General features: G+C 43.6%; 1 protein-coding gene across 1 annotated transcript in view; it reads left to right on the forward strand.

The window, feature by feature from the left end:
• The first annotated feature begins 4,771 nt into the window (after positions 1-4,771).
• LONRF1 (LON peptidase N-terminal domain and ring finger 1) overlaps positions 4,772-14,610 on the forward strand; it is a 45,593-nt gene continuing 35,754 nt past the window's right edge. Inside the window, exon 1 of the mRNA XM_082863949.1 lies at positions 4,772-5,530. Within this exon, the coding sequence (XP_082720075.1) occupies positions 4,819-5,530 (712 nt within the window). The 5' untranslated portion in view covers positions 4,772-4,818. The remainder of the gene's footprint in view (positions 5,531-14,610) is intronic.

The raw sequence follows: 14,610 nt of genomic DNA on the forward strand, positions 1-14,610 counted from the left end.
CCAAGATTTTTTTGACCCATGTAAGCATCCTACCAGGTCTTCTCAAACTTCTCAGACTTTCTGATTTTCCCAGGAGTTTAGTAAGCATTTCTAAATAATAATAGTAATAATAACGTTAGATCTTATCCAAACGAATAGTGCTTTATAATTTTCAAATTATCAAAGCTTTATTTGCTATGTTAGGCTGTTTGTTTCTTTGTTTTCTTGATTTATTTATACATGTGCACATATATATATTTGCTGATTATAATTTTTCTCTATATCTGTTTCCACTTGCAAAATTTTTTCTCTTACCTAAAGAATACCAAGACCCATTGCGTTATTTTAGGAGAGATGCTGATAGCTTGAGCCAGGGTGATGGTGGGGCTGGCAGGGGTTTGGGGAGCAGTGGGAACAGTGAGAAGGGGTCAGAGTCTGTATATATTCTGAAAGCAGAACTAAAAGGATTCTCTGGCAGGCCCGATGGGACATATGAGAGAAAGGAGAAGTGAAGAATATAAATTGTCCTAGTGTGTTAATGGTAAATATCTTTTTATCACTGATGAGAATGAAGAATATTAGGTGATATCATTACTTTGTGTGGGACTCATTCAGCAATGATTATCTAGTGCCCTCAGTGCTAGAGACACCTCAGTGAACAAGATGGGCAGAAATCCCAGTTCTCAAGGAGCTTACATTTTAGAGGACAGAGACACTTTATATATATATATATATATACATATATATATATATATATGTATATATATATGTATATATATATATATGTATATGATGTCAGGTGACAGTAAGTGCTAAGGTGAGGGGTCGGGGGACAAGAAAGGAGGATAGACAATCCAGGAGACTTTATATGTAGTTAATTCTTAGAACTTCTTAACTAATGTATGGGATTTTTTTCCTATGTCTATTTCTAGTTAACAGCTTGATACTGGGAAATGCATTCATTTTATCAATTTGACTACCAATAAAATAGAATATGGGTTACATAGTATTTCTAGGTTCTTCAGAGTATTAGAAAAGAATTAAGAATGGTGCCCTTGAGCACTTCAACAGTGTTCCCCAAGGGGATAACAGAATACTTTAATACTGGGTAGTATACTTGGTCAGACAGTAGTCATTGCAGGCAACTGGGTTTAGACATCTACTTACCGTCACCTCTATTTAACCTACTCAGTTTGTCCTCATTAGGGCTCTTCACTTAGAACACCATTATAGCAATCATATACTGTATTTTTAGCATCTTATATAAATTTCCCCACAAATGCCCGTTATATAACCAGCTCCCCTCCCCCCCAGGCTCTCCTCCAGCCTCTCACAGATTTATATAAGGGGCGAGGAGGGGCGTATGGGGGGGATCCCTATCCAGTGACTGCAAATGTTCGTGTCCCAGAGATGGTTCTCCCTCCTCTGGACAGGGCTGGGCGTGCACCACCCAAGTGTGCTTCTGATCCCTCTTCTCAGCAGCCTTCACCTTCTGCTGTTGTATTTTCATCAGGTGTCACATAGCTGTGTTCCTGTGTCTGGGAGACTCTCTGCCTCCTCTCACTGTGTTCAAACCAACCCCTAGGACTCAGCTCCAGAGGCAGAAGGCACCTGAAAGAGAGTTCCACTTCTAGCATTTTTCAGATGGCAAACGAGGCTCAGCAAGGCCAGGGGATTTCCTCCCGGATATAGAGGCATAGACGCAGTCAAGACCAGGTCTCTGGATTCCCTTTCTAGTATGACTTCTATTAAAGCAGCATCTTCTCAGGTCTAAGAGTCCTCGTGTATGTAAAACGAGGGGTATGCAAGGTGGCTCTAAAGTCCCTTCCATCTGTGCCTTATGTACTGATACGCTATTATTGGGTATGTACTGATTGTTTCATTTTAGAATTCACTGTTCTCAATGCATTGACTAGAATGTTACCAACTGAAATGAATCAGGAAGAGGACATAATTTTGCTTGGCTCTTTTAAGCTTAAATTCAATTTCTGTTTTTTTAATGGTAAGAATGTGAGGAAACAAATGGTAAATTCACCCACAGTAAAAAAAAAAGAAAAAGAAAAAGGGGTTCAAATACACACCTTCAGGTGATTTGTGCACAGGAAAAGCACTATGTTACGTGATTCTTAAATAGTTTTTCTAACTATACCAGGAAAAGTCTCCTTCTGGTGCAGTGGGGCGGGGGAAGGCAGGGATACGCAGGGAATGATGGTGATAAGCATTTTCCAAATTAGGAAATAGATATGCTTTTCTTCTTACTCTCTTACATAACTGATCTATTTTAGAAGACAACACAAAAAAACTGAAATGAAATACAAATCTCATGATTTTACTACTTTGTTAGCAAAGACAGAAGTAACGCTGGAAGGGAAAGAGAGGAGAGTTTCACCCCATCCTATTCCTCTTGGCCCGGAGGATTTTTTTTTTTTTTTTTTCCCCACAGGATTCCCTCTCCTCCATGGCAGCCTGCTGGGTGAGTCAGAGACCAAAGTCCAAATTTTAGAAAATGAATGAAGAAAGATACTAATTTTCTCTGCTCTGAATTTAAAAAGCAGTCGCATCAAAGTACATCTCCTCTTTTGGTGGCATAGCATGACAGACAAGTGACCGGTCTTAGAGTCAGTGATCGTTTTGCCCCAGACTTCCTGATTCAGAGGGAAATTGTGCTGCACACAAAGGCCACAGAGGCAGTACAACCTCTTACATAAATAAGTTACATAAATGAGAACCAGTTACGTAAATGTATAAACGAGCAAACAGGAATTATAACCATTCACAAATGCCAAGGAGAACACGGCAAGATTCCTCCTACAGTCCCATTTTTCCCCCTTCACATTATCATAATTGTACTATTTTATTTCACACCAGAATCAGATATGGCTATTTGTCACATTTATTGGGGAAAGAAATTCCAAAGGATAAATGATGCTTCATATTATTTTCTGAACCATATATTTTACTTTTGGGGGAAATTCCCTAATAAAACCTGATTTGAACTATACTTGATAAGAAACATAAGCATGTTTATCAACTTATACTTTTTTTGTGTAATCATGAACACATGTATTCATTACTATTGTACATTTTGCAAGCGGCTCTTAGGATAGGAATACATCACAAAAGTAAATGTCCATGGGCATATGGATATTTGTTTTACTACTTATGGTTTCAAGTTTCAGATGAGTATGTGGGCATCTGACTAATGTCATTCTTCTGTTTATGGAGGGAAGGCAGTAATTCAGGGGTCTAGAATTAGATTCAAGGTTGTGCTTGTGAATCAATCCCAATACACCACACTTCAGATGATTAGGAGTTGCTCCTTGGGTCTCAGCTGGCAATCTGTTTCAGGTTCAATGTGGATGTTGTCTTGGGGGCAGTGTATCTACGTCTATGAAGTCGTGAGATTTGCTAATTATGTAGTAGAAACACATGTAACTCAAAGCAGTTTTGAGCCTAACTGCCTGTTCTCTGTAAAGAGGGATGTTGATTAAACGTTAGCCAGTTTCAGACATAGTATGCTCAGGTTGAGTCCCTTTAGCTCCGTTTTGAAAATCTCATGTGAAATATTTTTATCTAAGATCTAATAATAGTGGAATGCGAGTAAAGTGATCTTAAAACGTTTGTATATTATTAGCTGTGTGATTTTGGGCAAATAACTTTCCCTCTCTGGGCCATTGTTTCTAACCATTTGAAAAAGGACAGCATTAACAATCTAGTACCTTATAATGAAATCTGTAAATATTTTCAACGGAGAGCTTTAAACCCGCTACCACCAAGTTTAAAGGAAATATAACCCATTATACAAAAACCAGATCATTTTCCTTCTCTTCTGTGGGCAAAACTGCAGACCTTGCTTGGGTTGCAGTGATATGACTTTCCTGTGAAAAAGCATTCACCTGGTGTTTTCTCTTTAAAAATGCCAAATATAGGCCGTAGCCAGCTGTTGGGCAGTAAATGAGATGTGGAGAGGAACCTGTGGGCCTCCTCCCTCGAGATGGTGGGGGGGGGGCGGGGTTAAACCAGAAAAGCAGCAGTAATTTGGCACCAGGGAAAACTGTCTTACACTCTGGAGGGAGTCGCGTCAGGTAGGTGAGTAGGGTTATTTTGTTCCTAAAGTTGACCTACTCTAGTCTTGGGGAGTCACAAAGTCATCAGACTGACTTTGCGCGTTCCTAAGCCCTCTGCCTCTACGTGTCCATCTGTAACTTGGGCATAAACTAGAGAAAACGCAGATGAGCACCTACACTACATCGGGAGGCTCCCAGGGGCCAGGAAGAGGGGGCGAGTCCCCACTCAGGTGGGCGTTTATGTCCGGGAAGGGTGGGCAGTTTGGGCCTCAGTCCCGCGAAGCCTGCTGCCCGGCAGGAGAGCACCCACGAAGCAGGGATTGGGGGAGAGTCCGCGGCAGGTGCGGGGTCGTCCGACGGAGACACCAGTGGGGCGAGGGAGGTCTGGGCTCCTTCGGGCTTTGTTCGGTTACAAGCCAGGCCCTTCTTCCGGAGAAGCCAATTAGATCCCCGCTGGGAGATCATCTGACCTCGCGTCTCCCGCCAGGAGGGGCTTCGGGAGGGGCTGGACAGGCGGTAGGCTCCTCGGGGACCCGGTCGCGGGGCGGGGGTTGGGGGGGGAGAGTGCGGGGGAGTCCCGGGCGCCTCCGCGCAGCCCGGTCCCGCCCCGCCCGCGCCCGCCAGGCCCCGCCCCCGGGGCTTCCCGGGCGCGCGCCGCCCCGCTGTGTCCGCGCGCCACGCCCCCCTGCTCGCGGGCCGCGTGCGGAGCCGCGCGCCCCGGAGGCTCCGGGACCGTGGCGGCGGGCGGCGGCGGCGCAACCCTTTGCGGGCCATGTCTTCTCCGGTCGTAGCGAGGAGCTCCCAGGGAGAGAGCCAGGAGGCGGATCCCCGGCCGCGGAGCCGGGGCCGGTTCTGGGAAGTGGGCGGCGGCGGCGACCGGCTGGAGCGCGCGGCCGCGGAGTCGGAGCGCTGGGAGCTGCTGCTCCGCCGGGGCGAGCTGCTGGCGCTGGGCGGCCACCTGAAGGGAGCGCTGGAGGCGTACGCGGCGGCGCTGCGCCGCGGGGCCCCGGTCAGGCCCGAGTGCCTCGGTACCCTGGTGGACTGCCTGGTGTTCAACTACCGGCTCCGCCACGGGCTGGGCTGGAGCGCGACCCCGGCGGAGGGCGCCCACCCCGGCGCCGGCGGGCTGCTCAGCTGCCTGGGCTGCCGGGGCTTCCTGAGCGAGCCGGTGACCGTGGCCTGTGGCCACAGCTACTGCCGCCGCTGCCTGCGGAGAGAGCTCCGCGCCCGCTGCCGCCTCTGCCGGGACCGGCTGCCGCCCGCCGCGGCCGCTGATGCTGAGGGGACCTCCCCGCGGCCGCCGCCTCTGGCCGCCGCCATCGCTGCCTCGGGCTTCAGGACCAGCGTCGTTCTCAACCACCTGGCCGAAAAGTGGTTCCCGGGCGAGCGGGAGAGAGCCCGGGCGGCCGGGCGTCTCGGGGAGCTGCTGCACCAGGGGCGCTACCGGGAGGCCCTGGCCGCCGCCTGCGAGGAGCTGCGAACAGGTGACCGCGCGGGCCCCGCGACCCCACCCTCCTTTCCCCGACGGGCGGGCGGCCACGAACTCGTCTACGCCCCCGGGAGGCTTCCCGAGGCCGGCTGCCTCTCGCGGGTCGGGTCTCGGGGTCCTGGAGGGTGTGGGAGGGGGCGGCGCCCCAGGGTACTTCGGTCACAGTGGGGATCGCCCTCGAGCCGACTGTGACGCGGCGCGGGGTTCCCTCCGCTGCGGCCTGGCGCTGTGGCGGGCGCGCCCGGAGTGGAGCGGAGCGGCGCGGCGCGGGTGGCCGGGCGAGGCCGCCCGAGCGCGGGATGGGGAGGGAGTTGGGCGAGCCTGAGCGGCTGTTCTCTTCCTGCCGCGCTCTTTCCGGTAATTGGCCGCTTGGGCCGGGCCGGGTCCGCCACGGGGAGACGCCAGCCGGGGCGGGGAGAGGATCCCCAGACGAGGCTGGGTGTGCAACGTATACCTTGGTCTCCCACAAAAGTCACCGGGGCAATTGGAAACCGCTGGAGGCAGAATTGCATAAGCGGGGGGCGGGGGGCGTTGTGTAACGGGTGACGTCCGGTGGGCGTGGCAGGAGCTCGGCGCCCGCACCCCGCACCCGGAGGCCCCGTGGGCCGCCAGGCTGCGGAGGTGCTCCGGGTTGTTCCAGTCTTAGCTGAAAATGCCTGCCGACCTGGTTCCTCTTGATGATTTCCCCCTGTGTGTGTCAGGGCGTGCTTATTTCAGAAGCACACGTGTGCTTACTTTCGAAAACACCTAGTTCACGGTAAAGATAAAGAGTCAGCCTCTGATCGAGTTCGTTGCCACGCTTGTTTCCCTTTCCACTCTTGATCAAGCTGTGGGGAAAAGGCCTTGAAGATCTTTGTCTGTTTCTTCGCCTCCAAGAAGCAGTTTCGGCCTCCTAACTTAGGCTAGCACTTTTCTTTTTGGGCTGTGGAAAGGGACGTTGCCGGAGTTAGTTCGCTGTGTAAAATTAAGAGTTGTTCTTTAATTCGGTGGTTTTCTACCAGGCGGATTTTACTGCCCGCCCCCCAGCCCCAGGGGACATTATCTGGGGCAATATCTAGGGAGACTTTTGGTTGCCACCCCATGTGGGAGTGGTGCTGGTATATCTAGTGGGTAGAGGCCGGGGATGCTGCTCAACATCCGGCGATGCACGGGACAATCTCCCACACAAAGATCAGGCCCCAAATGTCAATTTTGTCCCTGTTAAGCCTTGTGTTAAGTAAGGATGTTTCAAGACTAAGGTCTATACAGGCATGGAATAACACTTGGGGAAATAATCCCCAAGAAAACAGACTTCCAGAATATAAACTGATGCTAAGTATGAGGTGCATTTATAAACTGTAACCGAAAGTATCTTGTTGTAGGTCTTTTACACTAAGTGCCCAGTCACTTTGAGCTAGTTAACTGTGTTGAGCTGTTTAATACCTTTAGAGTTCAAAGCACAAACTTGGCATATTTTCAGTATCTTTATGGGGAGTAGCAGTTATAAAATAGAATGATAGATCCAAAACAAAAGAGAACTATTTGGAATGCAAAATTCCAATACAACTCAGCCTCTCTGGGTGAATAGAGTATGAATGGTGAAGTACAGACCATCTAGGACATGGTCCTCCTTTTTTTTTTTTTCATTTATTTATTTATTTTTGGCTGTACTGGGTCTTTGTTGCTGCGCGCGGGCTTTCTCTAGTTGCGGCGAGCGGGGGCCACTCCTCGCTGCGGTGCGCGGGCTTCTCACTGCGGTGGCTTCTCTTGTTGCGGAGCACCAGCTGTAGGCCCCTGGGCTTCAGTAGTTGTGGCACATGGGCTCAGTAGTTGTGGCTCGCGGGCTCTAGAGCGCAGGCTCAGTAGTTGTGGTACACGGGTTTGGTTGCTCCGCGGCATGTGGGATCTTCCCGGACCAGGGCTCGAACCCGTGTCCCCTGCATTGGCAGGTGGATTCTTAACCACTGCACCACCAAGGAAGCCTGTTCCTCATTTTTTAAATGAAGCAGAAGCTGCAGCAGTGAAATGACTTGTCCACAGTCACACACAGCCAGCTGATTGTGGAGGCAACACCATGTCCTCCATTCCTCCTAAATGTTGGACCAGGGTTCATCCTACCGGTATAACTCATCCAATGAAAATGTTTAACATAAATTTCCAAGGAATTTTTTTGTCACTAGTGTAAAATAAAGGATGAACCTTACTGACAGCCCTGTTCAGTATTAACTCCCACTGATTTAGTGGTTTGACCTCTTAAATTAGGCATTTCGTAAGAATTCAGGTCCTAATCCATGGAAGAACACGGAGTACATTTACTAATTAAGATTTAGCTTAATGTTCTATGACCAATAATCTTTTAATTAAAGAAGATTTGGGGCCTGGAGTTGAGGATATTATTTTTAACAGAAAAAGACTGAAAGATCTATTCTTTCTCCTTTTTTCAGTTTGCATAGCCTGCATGTGGGAATTCTGTCCACTCAGCTGCTTAATTCTACTTTAGCAGGACTAGAACCCAAGTCTCCTGACTTTCACCTCATCAGTCTGTTTTCCCTTCATTTTTAGGTCTTTCAAAAATCATTAATTCCATAATCAAAAATGTGTCTGAATGGTACTAATGAGGATAACTTTTTTCATCCTTTGAATTTTTAGTGCAAAGTAGGAGGGAAAAAATCTTAGAGCTAACAAATTATAGTTGGTAAAGTACAGATATTATGTATTTAACAGTTTATGGGCATAAATAAAAAAGGTTTAGTAGAGTTATAAATGTACTTGTAGAGTTAAGCTTTAAATTTTTGAGAGCCAGGCATTTGAAATGTATTTATATAATTATACAGCTGTAGTTACTTAAGATACTTTCATTATTGTTAACAATGGAAAAAGACCTTCGCTATAATTTCTTCGTATAATTCTTACAATGAAACAAATACTATTAACTAGAAAAAATAATCTAGTCTACAGTTAGCCCACACACATCCAAATTTAATCCCTGTCAACAAGAAAGGAAAGTTAGAAAACCTTTGCCAAAATCAGAACGTTCCCATTGAGATTACATAAGTTTCTGTTGAACTGAAATATATTTAGATAACATTTAATCCATTGATCTTTTGGTATTAACTCTCAGATGTTTCATAACTTTGTCTTTTTAGTATTCAAGGATATTATGTAAGTCTTTTCTGCATTGAACCTTTATACTTAAGAGTCTTTTGAAATAATGCAACTTTGCTGTGCTCTCTTTTATTTTTTTTCAATAAAGATTTTTTCCCTTTTTGTTTTTATTATCTTATTTTTGGCTGTGTTGGGTCTTCGTTGCTGCGCGCAGGCTTTCTCTAGTTGCGGCAAACAGAGGCTAACTCTTCACTGCGGTGCGCCGGCTTCTCATTGCAGTGGCTTCTCTTGCGAAGCATTGGCTCTAGGCGTGCGGGCTTCAGTAGTTGTGGGCTTCAGGTGGTTGTAGCACATGGGCTTAGTTGCTCCACGGCATGTGGGATCTTCCCGGACCAGGGATCAAACCCGTGTCCCCTGCATTGGCAGGTGGATTCTTAACCACTGTGCCACCAGGGAAGTCCCTCTTCCTTTTATTTTTAATGAATTTTTACCCTGACTTGCCATTCTCCCCCCCAAAAGAACACCAACAGAACAGTATAATTTACAGTTTGAACTGGTTAAAAAAAAATAAAAGTCGTAAGGAGGAGAATATTTTATTTGAAATACTTGGAGAAGGAAGGTTTTGTTTTGAATATTAATTATGTAGTCCTTGACTATTACCAAGTATTTTTAAATTCTTTGTCATTTCATTGTCATAAAGAATCCTGTGGAGTACCATTATCCTCAGAGGGAAATTGAGACACATAGGGTTAGAGAATGCAGTACAGCCTAGTAGTTAGAGCTGTGCATGCTGGTGTCTGATGACCTGGGTTTGAATCACAGCACGGCATCCACCTGCTCTCTGGCCTTGGGCCTGTGTTTGACCTCCCTGTTTTGCTTTCCTTATCTGAAAAGTGAAAATAGTGTCTACCTCATAGAAAGATAGCAACCATAACAACAGCCTAGGGCTGTTGTGAGAATTAAGAGTCAAAACAGGTGAAGTGCTTTGAATGGTGCCTGATGGATAAATACTCAGTAAAAATTAAAATATTTTTAAAATGTAAAATTTGTGCTCCAGCAAGAAGGTGATTTAGCTAAAATTGAAATCTAAATCTTATAGTGTCAAGTCCTGCTCTTTTCTCTCTACCACATTAATATTACCAGAGTGAGGGTTAAATCCTGATTCTCGCCTGCATATGTTAATTAGTAGTAACATTTTAGCATACATCAATAAAATATAGACATTGCAAGGCTTTCATTATAAAAAGGTAAGTCAAATTATAGGTAGATACTGAATACATTTAAAGAAAATGTAAAGGGTTTTTAATATCTTAGTCAACTAGGTTAACATGAAGAGATTTGAATTTAATTCATCAGTAAACTTATATATGCCCTAACTTATTCTGCAAAGTACCTGAAACAGTAAACATTGACATTTATATGGTGCTTTATACTTCACTGAGTATTTTCACTTCCATTATCTTAACTGATTCTTACAAAAGATCATGCGAGATAGGAGAGCATGTATTAGTACCCCTAATTCACAGATTAAAGGGCTCCAAGAATTTTAAGTGACTTTTTTTAAGGCAAATAAGTAACCAAATTAGAACTGAAGAAAAGAGCTCCAAGAATTTTAAGAGACTTTTTAAAGGCAAGCAAGCAACTGAGTTGCAACTGAAAGCAGAAATTGGGCATGTGAATATTGCTTCTAAGACTGAAGTTGATTTTAAAAATTAGCATATAAAACATAAATCTTAGGTGTTCTTGCTATTAATTTAACAAGTATTTGTTCAGTGCTTACTGCATACTAGGCATTGTTTTAGATGCTGGAAATACAGAGGTGAGCAAAATCAAGTCCCTGTCCTTATAAAGTTTGTATTTCTTGTTTCTTTTAAAATTGCAGCAAATTGGTATTTACAGTATTGAAAATCACCAGAAAAGGGGCTTATTGCTTAACTGATTTCTAACAAACTGAGCCTATATCCAGTATATCTGTGATTCATCTTTCCTTTAATTCAGAAGTCACTTGAAGGATTTTTGCAGTGCCTCAGGGTTACTATAAAGATCAGTTATAACAGCTTATTCTTATTGTTACAGATGAAAAGGGGGGTATATAAATAACCCTTAAGTGCTGTGTTTTAAATAATTTCCATGTTTTTACTTTTTTTAATTCATCAAATGATGAAAGATTTATCAAAACTCAGTTATCACAGATTTCTCATTATTTTTATATTAACCTTTGGTTTATTCGGAATTGTTTTTCTATTTAGTGGAATATTTCTAAGAGGCTTAGATATATTCAAGTATAATTTTTAACAAATTTGTATAGTATTCTGCCTCTTACATTGTAAAGATACTTTTCAAAATTGTTATGTTTTACTATAGAAGATGAATGACTTAAGAGAACTCTAAAATGCAAGGCAGAAGTTTCTGTTCAGTTTTTTTCTTTGGTAGGATAAGATCGTCATTTTCTTTTTTCTTTTTTGCTTCCCCTCCTTTTGTCCAACCTGCGTTACTGATCCCTAAAGATATTTCTCATCCAGCTAAGGTTTATTTGGGTAAAAGAGGTAGAAAATACTTTTCTAATACCTTGTATCAAGAGCTAATCTCATTTATCAATCAGCTTGTTTTGAAATATTTTGTAATATTAACAGTAACTTATTTATTGAACACTCTTGTGCCAGGCACTAGGTTAACCGTTAACATGCACTATCTTATTTAGTCCACAAAACAGTCTTAAGGTGTAGGTATCGCCAGCATTTTATAGGTGAGGAGACTGAGGTTCAAAGAGTTAGGTAAACTGTCCAAAGTGGATCTGGAGCCAGATCTTCTGAATCCAATGGTTATGATTTTAATTAGTATGCCAGACTACTATTCCTGGACTTTATTAATCAATCACTAACAACTTGTCAATTGGCAGCTCTTAGTTTAACTGTGATAACCAAGTTCTACCGTACTGAACGTGACAAAGAAATAGAAGAAAAGAAATTTGGTATTTCAGTTAGCCATTGGAATTCCTGAAACAGCTCAACATATAAATATCCAAGAAAAAAGACACTCAAGAGGAATACTTACACATGAACAATCCAAATAGCCAATAAGTAGTTTTAAAGGTCAAACTCACTGAAAAAATGCACATTAAAATAATGATGCTGAGTGGCATGGACATATATACACTACCAAACGTAAAATAGACAGCTAGTGGGAAGCAGCCCCATAGCACAGGGAGATCAGCTCGGTGCTTTGTGATCACCTGGAGGGGTGGGATGGGGGGAGGGAGGGAGATGCAAGAGGGAAGAGATATGGAGACATATGTATATGTATAACTGATTCACCTTGTTATAAAGCAGAAACTAACACACCATTGTAAAGCAATTATACTCCAAATAAAGATGCTAAAAAAAAATAATGATGCTATTTTCATTTGTGTTTTCCTAGGAAACAAATACACAGCTTCTGGGTGTGTAAAATAAAGTTTTATAAAAGAAGGGTGAGCAGAATGTATTGAGGACTGTATATCTATATAACTTTCTACACAGTCACTCAACTTTATAGAAAATAAGGAAATAAACTCATATGTAAAAGCTTATAGATATATGTTCATTGCAGTATAGCAAAGAACTATATAGTAATGAATTTTTATATTAGCAAAAATTAGAAGTAATAGGGAATTTTTAAATAGATGGTATACATAGTGGAATAGTTTGCAACCATTCAAAATCTTGTGGATATAATTACATTGACAGAAAAAGCAGATTATATACAGTATATATGGTATATTTTATAAAACTGTACATTAAAAATGTAATCTACACAAACATAAAAAGTACAGGTTATATGCCAATACTGGTTATTTCTCAATTCATAAGAGCATGAATTGAGGAACTTTAGGGGACAGATTTAAATGAATTTCTTTGTGATGGGAAAAGGATTTTTAATTCTTCTGTATTTTTCAAAGTTTAAATATTTTATAACTTCTGTTATTCAAAGCAAGTTTCTTGAAGATGAAATAAATGATGTGTACACTCCTATTACTACCCATCACGTACTGGAAAACAGATGAGGAGTCAGCACTCTGGAGAACTCTCCCTCCACAGCCCATGTGGGGCCTTGGACAACTTAAAACTAGTTTCCTCATTGTAGCAGAATTTTATTTCAGTCTTTTTATTTGCCTAATGACTCACAATATTACTGGGTTGAAGAGAAGAGAAAATGAGGGCATGAATTGAGGAGCTCAAGGGGACAGATTTTAATGAATTTCCCCTGGTTCAGCAAACATTTATCAAAGCCAGGATTTGAGGATACAGAGACAGTAAATAATGGAGGGAGCTCAAAAACAGATTTTTAAAATTTAATAAATGCTGCTCACAAACAGTAAAGGAACACAATCATAATAGCAAACACTTAAAATAGTGCTTAAAATATACCAAGCCGTGTTCTAAGTACTTTGCACACATTAACTCTCTCTCTCTCTCCCCCTCCCCCTCTCCCCCTCTCCCTCCATCCCTCCTTCCCTCTCTCCCTCTCTCTCTCCCTCTCTCTCTGTCTCTCCCCCCTCCCTCCATCCCTCCTTCCCTCTCTCTCCCTCCCTACCTCCCTCCCTCTCCCCCTCTCCCCCTCTCTCCCCCTCTCCCCCTCTCCCTCCCTCCCTCCCTCCCTCTCTCCCTCTCCCTCTCTCCCTCTCCCTCTCTCTCTCTCCCTCTCTCTCTCTCCCTCTCTCTCTCTCCCTCTCTCTCTCTCTCTCTCCCCCTCCCCCCCTCCCCTCTCTCCCTCTCTCCCTCTCTCCCCTGTTATTAGCATAGAGGCGAACAGCAAGAACTCTGGAGCCAGGCAGCTTGGAGGTAGCATCTAGAATCCACCACTTACGGGCTGTTTGATCTTGGGCAAATTACTTAAACTCTCTGTACTCAGTTTCTTTATCTATAAAAATATGGACAATGTTATACCCACATAGGATTGTCCTGAAGGTTGTAAATTATTTAGAACAGTACATAGTTTGTTGTTATCAAATAACTGTATTAGCTGAAAAAAAATCATCTCACATAACTTAAATTCTTGCCCTTTGCTTCTTTGTGTATATTTTTGCATTAAAGAAGTGTGCTTAGTGCATCGCACGGGGAGATCAGCTTGGCGCTTTGTGTCCACCTAGAGGGGTGGGATGCGGAGGGTGGGAGGGAGACGCGAGAGGGAGGGGATACGGGGATATACGTATACGTATAGCTGATTCACTTTGTTATACAGCAGAAACTAATACAACATTGTAAAGCAATCATACTCCAATAAAGATGTTTTTAAAAAAAAAAGTCTGCCTAAAATTAGTTCAGTTCTTCTCTTTGGGGTAGATTATTTTTTTGTGTGTGGTACGCGGGCCTCTCACTGTTGTGGCCTCTCCCATTGCGGAGCACAGGCTCCTGACGCGCAGGCTCAGCGGCCATGGCTCACGGGCCTAGCTCTTCCGCGGCATGTGGGATCTTCCCGGACCGGGGCACGAACCCATGTCCCCTGCATCGGAAGGCGGACTCTCAACCACTGCGCCACCAGGGAAGCCTTAAATTTTTTATTTTATATTGGAGTACAGTTGATTAACAATGTGTTAGTTTCAGGTGTATAGCAAATTGATTCATTTATACATGTATCTATGCTTTTTCAAATTCTTTTCCCATTTAGGGTATTATAGAATATTGAGTAGAGTTCCCTGTGCTATACAGTAGGTCCTTGTTGGTAATCTATTTTAAATATAGTAGTGTGTATATGTCAATCCCAAACTCCCAATTTATCCCTCTCCCGACCTTTCCCCTTTGGTAACCATAAGTTTGCTTTCTAAGTCTGATTTCTAAGTTTCTGTTTTGTAAATTAGTTCATTTGTATCATTTTTTTTAGATTCCACATATAAGTGATATCATATGGTATTTGTCTTTCTCTGACTTCCTTCACTTAGTATGATCATCTCTAGGTCAATCCATGTTGCTGCAAATGGCACTATTTCATTCTTTTTTATAGCTGAGTAGTATT

This window comes from Leucopleurus acutus (assembly GCF_964270905.1).
Source record: "Leucopleurus acutus genome assembly, chromosome: 21".
Classification (NCBI taxonomy): Eukaryota; Metazoa; Chordata; class Mammalia; order Artiodactyla; family Delphinidae; genus Leucopleurus; species Leucopleurus acutus.